Here is a 16,627-nt window from a genome sequence, read left to right on the forward strand (position 1 = left end):
GAGAGAGAGAGAGGGCGAGCGAGCGAAAGGCGTATGGAGCGAAGCATTAGAGCATGTGTGTGTGTGTGAGTGAGAAAGGAAAGAGAAAGTTGTCAGTGTTGCATTTTACACGAATGACATTTCAAATGATAAACGACATACATAAATGCACTTGCAGTAATGACTAATGAAATTATTGCAGCGTACAATTTCAAAATGTAGAGAAATTGGTGGCTGCCAGAAAAAACAACTGGGTTTGCTTGGTTGTTAAATGATAAAAGTGAATGGTGAGTATCACATGCAAGTGAAAATTAAAGACAAAATGAAACAGAAAAGTAATAGTTTATTAGAGTAAGAGTAAGTAAATTTTATTTTTCACACAAAAGTACATTTGTTTAGTTGGTATGTTTTTGTTTTTTTTTAGTGTTAGACTGATGTTGTTGCATTTGTTGTAGCATCGACCGTCTGCGTTGTTGTTAAGTGGTGTTCCATGATGTTACTACTTTTTCCATAGTATTTGTTGTTGACTTATTTTTGTGGTTGTTATTTCCTTAAGCGCATAAATGGTTCATAAAATTTCCAGTATTCTAATTTTTTGTGTTGCCAATTTGTTGCCAATTATTCGTTAACTTTCAATTTTAACAAATTTTTTGAGGATTCTGTTACCAATTAAAAAATAATAATAAATTTAAAAAGAATTTCTTAGCGAAAAATCCAATTAAGCAAATTAATAAAAAAAATTAGCTTTGTTCAGCATTTAAGTTTACAACTGTCAATTTGACGTTATATTTTAACTGTCAATTTGACATATCACGCACTCAATGCTCATACAAAGCGAGCGCTCACTTGCTTCGCGCAACGCATTTTGAAATTACTCAATTATATATGAACTACTTAAAACGAGTATCCTCTCGCACTCACATTTGTAGCGTAGAGTCGCTGTTTCCTGGCTGCTGGAACTGGTAACGCTGCCAATTTCATTCTCTTCGTCATTGTCTGGTTCGAATGTTGGCAACTCAATGGAAACGCGTGTACCGCTGCCGTTGTTGGAGGTAAAACTAGTCGAGCCACTGCTGCTGCTACTACTACTGCTACTGCTGCTGCTGCTGCTGCTACTGCTACTGCTGCTACTGTCATCATCGTCATCGAAATCAGCATCGAAAGAGGTGCGAGCGCGATTGGCAGTATTGCCTTGTACGGCGGTACGCAGCAGAGTGGGCCCCAAAGTGCGCAATAATTTCGAAATTATACGATTCACTTGATCATCGATTTGCTACAACAACATCACAGTCAGAATTGAATTACGTATGCAAATTTATGTAGGTACGATTTGTTCGTTTTTGAAACACTTTTGAAGTAAGAAACGTATGTATTTTTTTTGTTGTGGTGGTATGTTTAAGGAAGATATAAATATGCGGTGGAACTTAGTTGGAATACAGTAAGTGCAAAATATATGTATGCAGGCAGTGCGGAAGAAAGTGGGGGACAAACGTTGTGACAGATTATCTAATAGTCACGAGAACACAAATAAACCAATAAGACCATTCTTAAATAAGACAAGGTCGCGACTAAATACATGTAAAAACAAAATTCTAAACATACTACATAAATATGTATAAAAGTATTGCTTAAGACTAAGTCGCTGGGAATTTTGTGCAATTTATGTACTTGCTATTATTTTTTTTAGTTTTCATTAAAACACTTTTTTTCTACCAAAATGAAGAGTAACAGACTCGATTAACTCTCATGCCTTTTAATTTAATTATAGGGCGAGAATATGATTTATGAGTGATAATTCTACTGGAGCACTGATGTTTTAGGTAGCTGATATTTTTCTAAGTTTGGTCAGTTATTAGTTAGTTACGGTATTTTATTAAACTAAATAACTAGTGCTGCATAAAATGTATTTTTGGAAATTTGTAGACGATATCGATGTTTGAATATAATAAGTATATAAATATTTGACGCTCAGAGGCGTTTGGCTGAGCTTCTACTCCAATTTATGGTGTGCGTATTGATCTTATAACGCAAATGGAGGGGCCTATAATTTAACCACGTCTCCGAATGGCCAATCGTTTTATGAAATGTTTTTTTTTTCATGGCAGAAATATACTCGGAGATCAGACCAGGGATCGCTCTTAGGTCCTAACGTATGGTAGTATGCATCTCTAACCGCTGGGCTACAGCTGACGCGAGGTTCTAACAAACTTTAACGTAAGTGATACTAAAAATTATGCAGCGATTTTTGTTTGCTGATTTATTTTAAACCATCTCAGTTACCTTTTTTAATATAAAAATCATAATCTAATCGCTACAATTCGATTCATACATATATTCCCTATCATAATTATCTGAGTAATTTTCCATAATTTTTTCGGCCAGAAATAATTTTTATTCTTATTTTAAATAAATTAAAGACCAAAAAACTAGTAGTCTGAAGTTTCAGCTCCTTTATTGGACGACATTCCACATATGCTCTCTGACAGATATCTGGTCTTGACCATAGGCAAACAATTCTAAATAAGGCTACAATAATCCTACATTGTTTAGAGCGTGGGGTCTCTCACCGAAGGTGGTTAATTGGCTCTTTGATGTCTTCGTGTGGGTTAAGCCGCTGGAGAGCGTGCAAAGAGCGGTCCTAACGTTGGAATCATATCGGCCTTATCCGACCGTTGCTGAGTTCCCTGGATTCTTTACCTTTCGTATTCCTTGAAAGGCAGTTTGAACGGACTGAAATCTTTGTAATCAGGGCCCAGTTAATTTATTTAAGTTGAATGGAGCAGTGGATTGGATGCTTAAGAATAGAATACCAGTCAAGGATATGCGCATATATACACGTGTATATTCGGTAAGCCGAGGGGAAATTAAGGCCATTGGGTCTTTAATGGTACGATTGAAAACTAAACTTTCGGCAATTGCCTTCAGCCTTCTCAATCGCATCAGAATACTTGGATAGCATGAGTTCCACGCCAAAATTAACTACAGGGCCGATGAACTGGCAGGGCACTCTGGAGGTGGCTCCTTTGCTCGCATTTGATAAGCTGCTGGAAAGATGGGCGTTCGGTCAGCTCAGTTAGGTCTGAAAAAAACCCTTGGAAGGCAAGGTGATGTAGTCTTTTTGGTCACGGATAGGTCGGAAGCAGTTTAAGAACCTTTTAAAGCTAAACAAGGCGCATGTCTCGTCACTGGTGTATGAGTCACAAACTACAGTTTAATTTACTACTCCAGGTGAAGGTACCTTCGACTGCAAAACCTTAAATTAGTTTTCCTTAAAACTTTAGAGTTTATTGAGACATGGAAATCGGGTATATATTTTTTTTTAGGGTTCGTATGTTTGTTTAATTTCTAAGAACAGAAGCTTCCATCAGGATCGAGACGAACCAGTAAAATGTTATATGGGTAACCAGTCTCCATAGCTTTGTGTTCAAATATGCTTACTACAACTCTGAGGGCCAGTTACTCAATGCTTGGTTCACACTAACTCCAGATAATACATTGTTATCGACGTGATCGACTCAAAAAATATAACAGGGAGCCGATAACCAGTTAGTGATAACCAGGCATTGAGTAACCGGCCATGAAGCACCCAGATATGATCCCTGGCTCAGGAAAAGTCCAAAGGAAGAGGCTTTTACTAAAGCGGTCGCCCTTCGGCAGCCAATGGAAAATCGACGTGTCTAATTCTCTCATAAAAAAGCTTCTGAACAAAATTAATATACCGGTTGTGTTATAACTTCAAGCCGCAGACCACAAACCGAAGGAGAAGTTCAGCTTAATATTATTTAAAAGGGTTGGCACCAAAAATTTGTTTATAAGCTAAAACAAAATATTAAACATTTGCGAACAGAAAATTATTTAAAAATGCAAAATTTTTGACCATACCTAATCCTTTAATACCGAAAAAAATCCTACCTCTAATGTATTTATCCTACGAATTACAAAAGTCAGAAACATTTTAATGTCAGAAACCCATTTTTTTGTATACGAAAACGAAATCTTAGACTCGAAAATGAGTTTTATTAAAATTTTGCCATTTTAATTAAAGTTTCGAGTCTTACGTGCTTTTTTAGTTCTAGGGTATACATAAAAAGATTACACAATAGGATGCTTTTTTTATATATATAAAATATGTTGTACGAGTTATAGCACCATCAGAATGGGTACTTAACGTCAATGCCGGAAGTATGTGAAGGGAGTGGCATATGGAACATAGAGAGACGCCACAATGAAGTTGTTGCGTATGTTAACGAAAATCAGCTGTCGCCCTTATTTACATACGTCATTGCATACATTATTTACATACTCCTGAAGTGTCAGTTTAATCCTGAGTGACGTACCAATTCTGACAGCGCTATTATTCGCTCTGATTTCAAACGGTCAAGCTAAAAGTAAAATGTTTTTATTCTCGCATACACATAACTTTATTATTTGCAGTGGTTTTAAAAGTTTTGCAGCACATGGTTAATAATTTTTATATATACATATTATGTAGATATGGTTCACACAAATTAGTTTTCAATGGGATGAATTAATTACCAGATGACAGTACTCTGAATATGCGCACAAAAAATAAATATTTAGAAAGATTCACAAAAACACTACGATGAGAGTGAGCACAGGGGCCTCGGGGAGTGGAGAGACTGAGTTCAATAACCAACAATAATAAACAACAGATGAAAATTGTTAAAATCGACATAGTACAAAGGAGTGAATTAAGTGATTACTCGGTAAACACAATGTAGATAACGAACGTCTGCGATAACAATGGAAACGGAAATACACCATGAGATGCGACAATAGCAACATAGTGAAAAACGACCAAATTAAGTACTCATTAATGCACAAAATGAGTTGCTGTTGTTGGTGCTTTGTTGCAGATGTGGTGAATATGTGAAAAACCACGCACAACGAACGTATTTATATGTAGATAAGGTAATACATACTTGTATAAGTACATACATACATATGTATTATTTTAAAACGATATTTTGTGAGTTGTAGTAAATGGCGAACGTGGTGAATTGCGGTCTGATCGTACAAGCTAATGCATTCGAATGTTGGTATACATAAATACATATGTTTCTACATATTGTACGTTTTGCTGCTGATTACTTGGTGGCTTTTTATATACTCGTTGTTGCTGCTGTTGCTGTTTTTGTGTGAATGAAAAGTTATTGTTGTTACTACATACATAAATGCTCTTAGCCGATTACTTAATGGAAATTTCCAGTTCGCTTTATTTTTTTTGTTTTTTGTTTTTGCTGGCATTGTACTAAATAGTTGTTATCGCTTGTTGCTGTTTCGGTTGTAATGCTTGTAGTACTTAATAATTGTTGCTATTTATTTACTGTTTCTATATGTACATAATTTTTTTTTTTTGACAATTTTTTCCCAATTAATTAGCCACAGGTAGGAGTTTTGTAATTTTTATAGTTGTATTTAACTCCGTCGATTGTGTTGAAACTGCTATTGAAGGCGTTGTTGTAATTGTATTTGTTGTTGTTGCTGGTGTTGTATTTGCATTATTTCTATTAGTAATAAGAAGATTTGGTGAATTCAATAAACGATTTATATTGTCGACTAAAGCAACAAGCTGTGATCGATCAACATCAACAGCAAACGGCAACGTGGTGGTGGTGGTTTGAGTTTCTAGTGGTTGTTGTTGTGTTGGTGTTGGTGGTAAGGATTGTGGAGGTGGAGTTGGAGTTGGAGTTGGTAGTGTGAATGGATTTCGTACTCGTATAATATTTGGCTTGCCGTCTACTGCGCCATCAAATGTGCCCAAATAGGTGGCTGGTATTGTTGGTGTTGGTAGTGTATCGCCGGCAACAATTTCTTTTGTTGTGGTTGGTTTGGTGGGATATTGTATTGATGTGGCAGTGGTGGTAATTGGGATAGTCGAGGGTGTTGAGGGTGTGGATGTGGTGGTAGTGGTGGTGTAGGAACTTTCTGTGTCAGCTTCAATTGTGGGCGGTGTTGTGGCTAAATTAGGTATATTTGTGTTGCCCCTATTGGCATTAGTGCTACTCGAACTTTTACCTTTATTTCTAGGTATAACTAATATGGAATTAATGGTAGTGGTGGGCAATGTGACTGGTGAAAGGGTTGTTGGTGCAGGCGTGGGAACGTTGGTAGTAGTTTGTGGTGGACTAGCCGCGACGGTAGTTGGATTTGGAGTGGTGAATATTTCAATGGGCCGACTGGTAGTGGCAATTGTCAATGGAGTTATTGGCTGAGGACTGATTGTTGTCACCGTTGTGCTTGTGATGACAGGCGTCGATATTGTGCTAGTTGTCGTTGTCGTTGTCGCTGTTGCTGCTGTTGTTGATGTTGATGTTGATGTTGACGTTGCAACACTAGTTGTTGCTTCTTCAGCGCCTTGCGCGAAACTCACTTTATTTGCTGCATCCGAAGATGATTCATTCGCTGGCGCGAATGTTGGCAAGACGATGCTTACACGCGTGCCACCAGTATCACTGCTGTCGCTGGGCGCCGATGTAGCAGCATCACTTTTGCTGAAAACACTATTTTTCTCCTGAGAATTAACATCGTTACTTGAGTCATCATCGTCGTCGAAATCAGCATCGAAGTCTGAACGCTCGGTGGTGGGTCGATTGTTGCCGAGCAGCGCCGGTAGCAGACTGGGACCGGCAACACGTATTACCTGGCCTATAATGCGATTAACTATGTCGTCGATTTGCTATAATGGGAAAGGGGTGGAAGAGTGCACCAAGTCAGAAACAGCAATAAAATAGAAAAAGTTTTGAAACAATTTTTCGTTTTTTTTTTTAATTTCGGTAGATGAAGAAAATTCGCAGTTTTGAATGGTCTTTTTATTAGAATCCTTTTGGAAGCTTTTGGATCGATGCATATGAATGAGCGCAGCAGCTTAGTTTGAGAAGCCAATTGGGTTACGATTTTTAATTAATTTAGACTTTTTTGGTCCAATGCAAATTAATGTGATATATTTTAGTGCGGATGAAGAAAAAAATATTTCGAACAAATATTTGTAACAAAAGTATTTAGATAAAGACAAAACTCTGCCCGTCTGAGTTATCCTTAAAAGAGCGGACTGTGGTGGGGAAAAAGTTTTTGTACTTAATAAGCAGCAAATTATTGCTACAAAAATGTCGAATTTTTTAATATAAAAAACTGCTGAAAAATATCGTGTAACCAATTGCTTTATGATAATAAGTCAACCTAACATATAAAAAAGCATAAAAAAGATCTGATTGCAATTATAATTTTTTTTAATAATATCGTTTATAACGAGAAAAGAGTTTGATATGAAATACCCCTAAATGTTACACTGTACATTAAAAAACAACAAGGTTCCGACGACAGATTCTGGTAGAGGCGACCCAAAAAAAAACGTGTTTTTGCAAATTCTTTTGGTAAATCGGCACAGAAAACTATGCAATCCTTACATTTTAGACATACGATTTGTTCTACGCAAAATAAGACGGGAAATATTTTTGCGAACATTTTTTGTAGATGCGCCTTTTTGTATATTTTGTGGAAGAGGGTAAAAAATGTCCACAACAAGGAGATTTAACGGGTTAAAATTACCAGAAAAAAGATTAAGTTGAAGTGGCTACCTGAATCCAGCATAGGGGAGGTACGCTTAAGCTCTGTGAGCCCGTTGAGGTACCATTTGAGAGCTCGTATTCGTTTCCGTCCGCTCACATAGAAGTACAACCTTAGGTTGGCCAGACAGCCGAAAAAGTGATGGTGAAATGAGCTCATTCTAGCACTCGTTAGGGCAGGGCAGTGGCAGAGACAGCACGATTTCAATTTCCTCCTCGTCACGACAGCTGCGTCAAAAATTTTCGGTGAGCAGGCTCATTCTACTAAATATATATGTAGCATGCCTTCCCGTCAAACAGTGACCGGTTATAATTCTGGACGTTTGCCTATGTAGAGGGCGTTCTAGACAATTGAGTGAGACGGACCTTTTCTTGTCGATATGGGGTTGTCCTGCACCCGGGTTCTTGCGATAACATTTGCAGGTACTTAGATAGCGGTATGCCCCAAACGCGAGTGCAGTTGACGTTAGAGAGGGTTGTGCCCTTACTCGGAAGCTCGTCTCCATGAGGGTGGTGAACTTACTAGCAAACTTGTTGACAATTTATCTGTATTCTCTAGCCATTTTTGGCGAAATTTCACAGCATTCCACTAACCTTAAAACTGCCTGGCTATCGGAGCAGATGGTTACTCAAGACAGATTGGGACAAAAGACGATAAGCCAAAGTGCAGCTCCCTTTATAGCAGCAAGCTCTGATTGGTAAATATTGCAGTAGTCTGACAGCCAATACCGAATTGACTTCCCAATAATAACTAGAAACAATACGTGTGGATAACTTTTGTTCTCAATATCGAGAGGCGTGTAATTTGGGGATCTAGAAATGTCGGTGTGACCGAATCCAGTGTTTTTCCATTTTAACAATGCATTTAGTCTTATATAACAGTAGCGTGCTTGAAGGTTTTCGAAAAGGTGGGCGTGAACCTTGGTAAATTTAGAGTAAGTGAGCGATTTATTCAGAGATGTTCACTAAACTATGACGCCGTAAGATAAGATACGGTTCCAGAGCATATATTTTGCCTATAGCACTATTGCAGGCGTAAATGATGGTAATGGACTTTCTTGTCCGCTCTCCAACGTTGCGTTGCCAGGTTAATTTTCTGTCAAAAACGACTTCCAAATAGTTCACTTCATCTTTAGTGTAATTTGTTAGCACAAACCGGTTTGTCTCTAAACCAAACTTGACAGCCGATGACGGGAATTCGTTCCAAAATACATCATAAAAGAAATGATCTCACTTCATTTCAGAGCGAAAGTACTACGCCGATTAGTATTAGAAGTTGAAATAAAGGGATTGTAGTTTGCTCTGTAAAGAGAATCGTTATTGTTTTTGATGGGTTGACATTTAGTCCAGGTTCTTACGATCAAGGTATTCTGCAGCAGAAAACAGACAGCTAAATATATTTATCTCAGCACAAGAATTGGTAACTGTAAGCACATAACGACGATACTTTGGCAAAACCTCGTCTCTCAAACAACACTCTCTAACAAAAAACTCTCTATTATTAACAAGAAATCATTTTTAATAACTTTTTTATCTGAATATTAAAAATTAAGTACTTTGTAGTTAATTAAGAATAATATATAATAAATCGTAATATTTAAGTCCTATTTTGAATTCATTTTACGAGATACAATGTAGTTTTGATTTTTGAGATAAGAGGTTTTGCCAAAGCACCGTCGATAACTAGGGTGTTCAGGAGGTTAGCGGTTATGGAGAAAACTGTTTTTCGTAATATTTTTTTACGAGTTACCTGCGTCGGAATCTCGTTATTTCGGTATAAGTTGCATAATTATCATAACTTCTAAAAAAAAAAATAATAAAAAATATTGCAAATACTCGTAAAAGTTTTCAGTGCAAATTTAACTTTTATAAACTACATACTTAGCAGCACTGGAAAATTCATCTACTGCATGCAACGAAAATCCAAATAATAAACAATTTGGTTTGAAAACTAAATAAAAGGTTACAAGATTACAAGAACAACGAAAAATTAAAAGAAGTTAAAAAAAACGTGATTTTTCTAAAAGAATAAGTCTTTGCGCTTTAACACAGACCAACAACTACAAAAGGGCATAAAAAAACAGGGCTTCAGAATACGCAATAAGCAAAAACTTTCAAAAGCATAACAGTTGCGCGTAAATTGTACATTTCAAATAAAACTTAAAATATTTAACAACAGAGTCAAGCAGGCCAATAAAACTTTGTTTGTTTAAAGCCAATTATTTTGCGAGCCAATCGGATTGCTTTGTATGCATTCATTCGTGTTGCACGTGTTGGTTTGTATGTTTGTGTCTTTTATAACTAAATTAATATATGGAGTAATACTCTATGTTAATTTTCCTTCTGGTGTTTTTTTTTTTTGGTGTATTGTTCTTTTTTTAAGCACTTAAAATTGTGTCTTAAATTTTCTCTTCATCATCATCATCCTTTTCTTTTGAATTTTCCTTTTCAATTTCTTCGCGCTTTTTCTTGCGTCCGAATTCTATATCTGGCACGAATATTGTGTCCGGTATATCATCCTCGTCGTCTTCAGCATGAAAAGCACTTTCGTCAATTCCACTTGCATTTAGATTATCCTCTTCGGAGAAACTTCTATCGTTATTGCCAACATAGTCGTTATTGTTGGCATTTTCTTTGCTAACGATGTCCTCTTCATCGTTACGAGCAACATCCAACGTTTGGGTATCGTTAGTGCGGCGTCCACTTGTCAACTTTGGATTGAGTGCTGTACCCAGCAATATAGGACCGATTTCTTGTAGTATGCGATTGACAAAACGATTTATTTCTTCGTCAATGGTCTGAATTAGTGCATAAATTACCAGCATAAGTTGGAGAAATGGTTTAATTTCAAAAAAGTTTTTGAAAAGTAAGTAAAAGCAGTTCAGAAGAGGGGTATTTAATATTTGGTATTTAAAATGCTTTAATTAAAAAGCTTTATATTTCTGGGAAAAATACTAGTTTCAGATTTATGAAAGTACAAGTGTTGATACTCACAAATTTCGAAGAAAAGAAATCAAGCAATTACAGTGGCGTCCATTAATGGATGAATGGTGTATCGTTTTTAATATTTGCAATGTTTTTGAAGCAAACACAACAAAACAAAACAAAAGCCATATTAGTAAATCACACTTTCAAATTTAATACAGAATTTAGCAAAATTCCACAAATTTTAACCAGATTTTATTTAACTAATTTTTTGGGTATGCAGTTAACAGGATTATTAAATTTTTCGTAAAATTAGTGCAAGTTTTGAGTGGCTAAAAAAATCGCATTGATTTTTAATAATTTTTTTTTGCTGACGGCTTTTTTCATATAAAAAGCGAAATTAGGAAAACTGGCGCTGAACTTTTTTATTTATTTTTTGCTGACGGCTTTTTCGTTTTTTTCATATAAAATGCGAAATTTAGGAAAACTGGCGCTGATTTTTTCTTCGCAAAGGTTTTGCGCATATTCTTCCACAAAAAATTCATGTTTATATGGGAAAAAGTTCAAAACGCCGTCAACTAAAAAAAAAAATTATTAAAAGTCTCAAAACTTGCGGTAATTTTACTAAAATTTTATAATCCTGTTAACTGCATACCCAAAAAATTAAAAAAAATATGGTTAAAAAGTCGAAATTTAGAAAAAAATTGTGGAGTTTTTTTAAATTGTGAAAGTTATAGCTTGAAAAACATTGTAAATATTAAATACCAAACACCATTCATCCACTTTTAACCTCCACTGTACATACATATGTATATAACACCGTGCGACAGTAAATTTTACACACAAAACATTAAACATATTCGCGAAACCATGTTTTTAGTTTTTTCCCTGACGTCAGGTTTTTTTTTTAAAGGACTTTAAAATTTAAAAAATATGATTATTATTAAAAAATTTCAGTGCAATGTAGAACAAGAGTATGGGTATAAAACTAAAGAGAAAATCTAATAGACTTAAAGCCGATTAAATTTTTTGGTGCACAAGGACGAAGAGGCATAGAAAATGTTCTCTTAAAATATAATCCTTGAATATCCTTAAAATTTTGCAATAATAACTTTTTAAAAAATTAAATGTTAAATACTAATATACATTCGACCACATCCTCGAATTTCGTCCTTCTAACTTTATTAGCTTAAAAAAATAAAATTGATTAAAAGGGTACTTTCAATACCTATTCGTCCTTCTGACTCAAACATTTTTATTATTTTTTAATCAACAGAATTTTCTCTTTCATTTGGTGAACATATTTTTATTCTACATTGCACTGAATTTTTTAAATAATATTTGGAATCAATCATATCTTTGAAACTAAAAAGTCCTTTAAAAAAATACTAACGTCAGAGAGAAAAGCTAAAAACGCAGTTTTACTATACTTGGCACACAGTTTCGTGAGTATATTGATTGCTTCGTGTGTTTCGAAAATTTTTTTGGTTTTGTCGCACGGTGTAATGATACAAAAAACTTCCTGAAAGAACATTATGAAAAACCTTGCATCCTACTTTGAAGACTTTAATGCAGAGGGCTGCGATGTGGATGATGTACTGCAAGCCAGAATAATTAGGATTTATCCTTTCAGAGCGATACAGTGGGCGCGCTGGGTTGTTTACAGAACCAACACAAAAGTTATTTTATGGTATGTAATCCTTGAGGTTGTCCTTGGTGGAATGCATAGTACATTAGTATGGTAAGGTTACGATAATTAATGACTTGCGGAGAGTAATCATATTTCATCCCCTCGTGCGGATGGGCGGGAATGGAGGGTAAAAACCGTTGGGATTATTATTATTTTTAGTTGCAATAAAACATATTTTATATAAACAAATAGCTTGAAAAATCATAATTTCTTTGAATTAAAGACGCAGAATTTAAACATTCTGGTAGTCCGTCTATGGGTACCGAAAGCAGAAGGTCTTCAATTTATGCCACTCGATAGCGAATTGAAACGCATGTTGGCATATTGGAATGCCTTCCGACCCTCAGGAGGACTTTTAGCGCCTGAAATAATCTGCTGGGTAGCTTTCCTTGGCTTGATTTTAGAACTGTCGCATAATGAGTCTGTTCAACGAGCTTTGTCCAGAGCTTACCATAGAAGTCTTTATGCAATTCTAGACTTTTCTAGCCCAGTGTAAATTATTAGTATGAAATCTAAGTACACATATGACAAAACTTTTTATTAGTGAGTGAGAAGGTGAGAGTGTTGGAATTTTCTTCCCCTCTTCTATCGTGGGCAAAGAATAGCTTAAATTTAACATTTGCTTACCAAAAACAGAAACCAAATACATGTAAGTTCTTGTTTTTGTACTACCGCTTCCACCTTATATGGATTCGCCTTGGTTGGAACAGATCTATCAAATATGTTTGCCCCTTTTCATTAAAGGTAAGTATTTTGGTAGCTTTGCAGTCAATTCCATTCCCAAAGCTCCGCTCCGCCACATTCAGTGTGAACACTTGAAGCTACGTTCGGCGCCTTTCGGCCTTCTGTGTGTACGTACTTTTACTGGTGCGAATTATAAACCATTAATGAAGCAGCTGTATGGAGGGTAATCAAGTGAAATTATCCTGGTATCAGCTCTATAGCGGCCCACTAAAAGTGTCAACCCTGAAAAGCTTTTTTAAGCTTTCGCATTTGTCCGCACTTAGAGCTTTTTATAGCTTCCTATGCATGCTTTATAGATGCGTGCAGAGTAAAAGCTCTCTTTGCCCATCATTGGCACAGACCGGTGATGGGCACTGCCTTGCCCGCGGGCAAAGCTCTTTTAAGCTTTCTACACATTTTGTATAGGCGTGGCTGGCATAGACGGATGTTGTGCAAAAGCGGTCTCCGGTCAACACTGGCTTAAAAATCCTCGGTCTCATTTATTTTGTGCACCTATCAGAAATCTATATCTGCAGGTGTGTCTACTAAAGGGGGGACTCCAAATATTTTATGCTAACCTAACTAACGCATTCCATGACGAAGAGTTTGAGTTTATAAAATTACGAAAGGAAACGAAAGAAATGTAAAGGGCCTTAGACAGGGATTGTTCAAAGCGTTATTTTTAAATTCTATCATCATTATACGTGAAATTAAAAAAAATATATCTCTCCAGCTACCGATTGTGCTTGATTTCCGCATTTCTGCCACGCACAGACTCATTCATTAAAACAAAAGGGTGTCTTCTTTAAATGTGAAAATTATTCCTATCAGGTTCAACCGCACCAGCTCAATCGCACCTCAGTAAATGTCAATATTTCAATCTGTTTCCTTGAATTAACATTCATACTTAAACAAACACATTTTACATACCTACATTTTTTGTATGTAGGTACATACATACATACATACATAAGTTAATTAATTTGTAGACGTGAGCATTTTAGTATGTAGATATAAGTAAGAATGGAATGAATTGAATAATAAGCAAAAAATTATGCTACCAAAGTGTATTACTTGGCATTTAAACGCCAGCAATTTACAAAAGGCAACATCGCAATTGCCATTGCGAGCCTGCATCATCGGTGACGTCTACATGTTTTTTGTGAGTACTGTATGGTTACTTATTATGCGCAACAATTTGCATATGCTGGTAGCGAGAGTACGCAATTACGTAAGTAAATACCTACGCACATACAGCCATACATATGTATGTAAGATGAGACAAGTATTAGTAAAGGCAATGCTTTGCTAGATTATCTTTTATATGCCTTTCAGAATATTTTGCCTATACAAAAGTTAGAAATCCGTATGCAGAATATGCGAGCGAAGTTAAATGCTAAAAATGTACATATATTTTTTTTCAAGAATGGTTAATGAGTTTAAAAATTTTTTACTACGCGCATCACTTTTCTCGCATCGTCGATTAAAAAATTCAACATTCATACCTTTGTAATGTCGGGAAACAGTTCGCGCAGAAGACCAATCGTTCGTTTATTTCGATCGGCGATTATTTGTTCCTGACCTTTGGCACCAAGCGTCAAAACGTCTAGTTCCTGGAAAGAAAGAAAATTTGTTTTGAATATTAAAGACAACTGGAAAATATTTATAATTAATGCAGATAAGTAAGTAAGATAAGTTAAAACGATATTGAGATACACAGGCTAGATAAACTGTGCTTTTGGCTTAACCGTAGAACCTGGTTCCTTAAAAAAATATCCTTTTAAACCATTATATATGGGAAGTTCCATACCAAAATGGATGAAATGTGAACCCCTTTCATGTGTTTGATTTGTTTCACTGATGGTTGATGGACAAACATAAATATTATATAAATATGAAATTTGAGCTTGATTAATACATTTTTAAAAACTTTACAGCACAAAAATAAATCGATTTAATAGTTTTCCAAATATCTCGAGAGCGGGGCGAGGAAAAAATTTGAAAAAAAAATTCACACATACACATATCAAAATTCTCTATGAAAAGAAATATTAAAAAAATTTTTTTTCTTGAAAAATTTTTCACGCACAAATTTTTCGATAAAAAAATTAGGTTTTGAAAATATGCCATCTCAAAAAAATTGAAAAAAATCACAATGGTAGTTCTGAGTATTGCGCAATATTTAAGTATAGTATTACGGGGTGCATTCTACAATAATTTGAGTTAAATATGAATTTTATTTTACACCGAAGTTGAGTACATTACAAATTTACAAATTTTTTTTATTTTTTTTAGAATTTTTTCGAGTATTCAGTTTTGTAGCCCATTAAATTGTAGTATAAATTGCAAGCTGTAAGCTACTGCAAAATTGCGTTGATTTGTAATATTTTTTGTTCTGACGGCTTTTTGCACTTTTTTCTTATGGAAGAAAATGCGCAAAAACGTTTCCAAAGAAAAAAAAATTAACGCCAGTTTTGCGATCGCTTAAAACTTGCACTTTATTATGCTAAAATTTATTGGGCTACAAACATTCTGAAAAATTAAAAAAATTTGTAAATTTGTAATGTACTCATTTTACTCAACTTCGGTGTAAAAAAAAATTCAAATTATCGTAGAGTGCACCCCGTAATACTATACTTAAATATTGCGCAATACTCAGAGCTACCATTGTGATTTTTTTTAAATTTTTTTTTGAGATGAAATATTTTTTTTATCAAAAAACTTTTATGTGAATAAGTTTTCAAGAAAAAATATTTTTTTTTTAATATTTATTTTCATAGAGAATTTTGATGTGTGTATGTGTGATTTGTCTCAAATTTTCTCGCCACGTTATCGAGATATTTGAAAAACTATTCAATCGATTTGATTTATTTTTGTGCTGTAAAGTTTTAAAAAAATCAAGCTCTAATTTCATATTCATTTATTATTTATGTTTATCCATCAACCCTAAAAATTTGAAAAAAATCAAACACATGACGTGTGAACCTCGTCCATTTTGGTATTATTGTGGTTTAGAAGCTTGCTAGCTTCTTCAGCAGAGCCAGTGCAGATACAATATGCTCATTTCACAGTGCGTAGGACGAACAGATTACCCAGTTTAAGAGCCTTCTGAAGACGATGTACTTTTGGTAGGGAAGAAATTCTCCCGAAGTGCCCACGCCACGTAGTCCTCTAAGACCCTCTGAGCTCAGAGTTGTAAGTGGTTACGGCTGACTTGTAGGCGGTCAATTGCGTGCTTGCTTACATATCAAATTTGTGATAGCGTTATGAAGGACAGACACACAGACATGGCTTAATCTAATTCTATTTTCGTATTTGTATGTCCATAACTATCTCGATTCCTTTAAGCTGTTACAAACAAACGTAAATCGGGTATAGTTAAAATACCCTTGGGCACTTTCGCGGGCATAAAAATTATAAAGTTTATTTTCTATGAAGTAAGTCAATTCGCAATCGAAGGCCATGGCGCAGAAAATCACCACTTTTTGTTACGTTTAATTTGGAATGACCGGTATACAAATACATATGTACATATATATGTATGTATGTTTGCACGAACTTATCCATTAATTTTGTTCACAAAATTCATCATATAAACGCTGATCATTTAAACCTATGCATTCAATCAAACATACTTACTTTATTGCGTATATTTTCATCTATGCTAAGTTGTAAGTGCACTTACATGTATGTATGTATGCATACAGTATATGTAAGAGTTACT

General features: G+C 35.2%; 1 protein-coding gene across 4 annotated transcripts in view; it reads right to left on the reverse strand.

Moving 5' to 3' along the window:
- Positions 1-16,627, reverse strand: part of LOC118733586 (mucin-5AC) — a 63,921-nt gene that overhangs the window by 6,012 nt on the left and 41,282 nt on the right. For 2 of the 4 annotated variants that reach the window (XM_036463035.1, XM_036463034.1), the window contains exon 3: positions 14,409-14,516. In XM_036463035.1, coding sequence (XP_036318928.1) covers positions 14,409-14,516 — 108 coding nt within the window. Of the gene's footprint in view, positions 1-1,165; positions 1,253-3,841; positions 6,680-14,408; positions 14,517-16,627 lie in introns of those variants that run through there. The other 2 variants (XR_004992273.1, XM_036463033.1) reach the window with 2 other exon arrangements.

This window comes from Rhagoletis pomonella, unplaced genomic scaffold (assembly GCF_013731165.1).
Source record: "Rhagoletis pomonella isolate Grant_MI unplaced genomic scaffold, Rhpom_1.0 Rhpom_scaffold_00002, whole genome shotgun sequence".
Classification (NCBI taxonomy): domain Eukaryota; kingdom Metazoa; phylum Arthropoda; class Insecta; order Diptera; family Tephritidae; genus Rhagoletis; species Rhagoletis pomonella.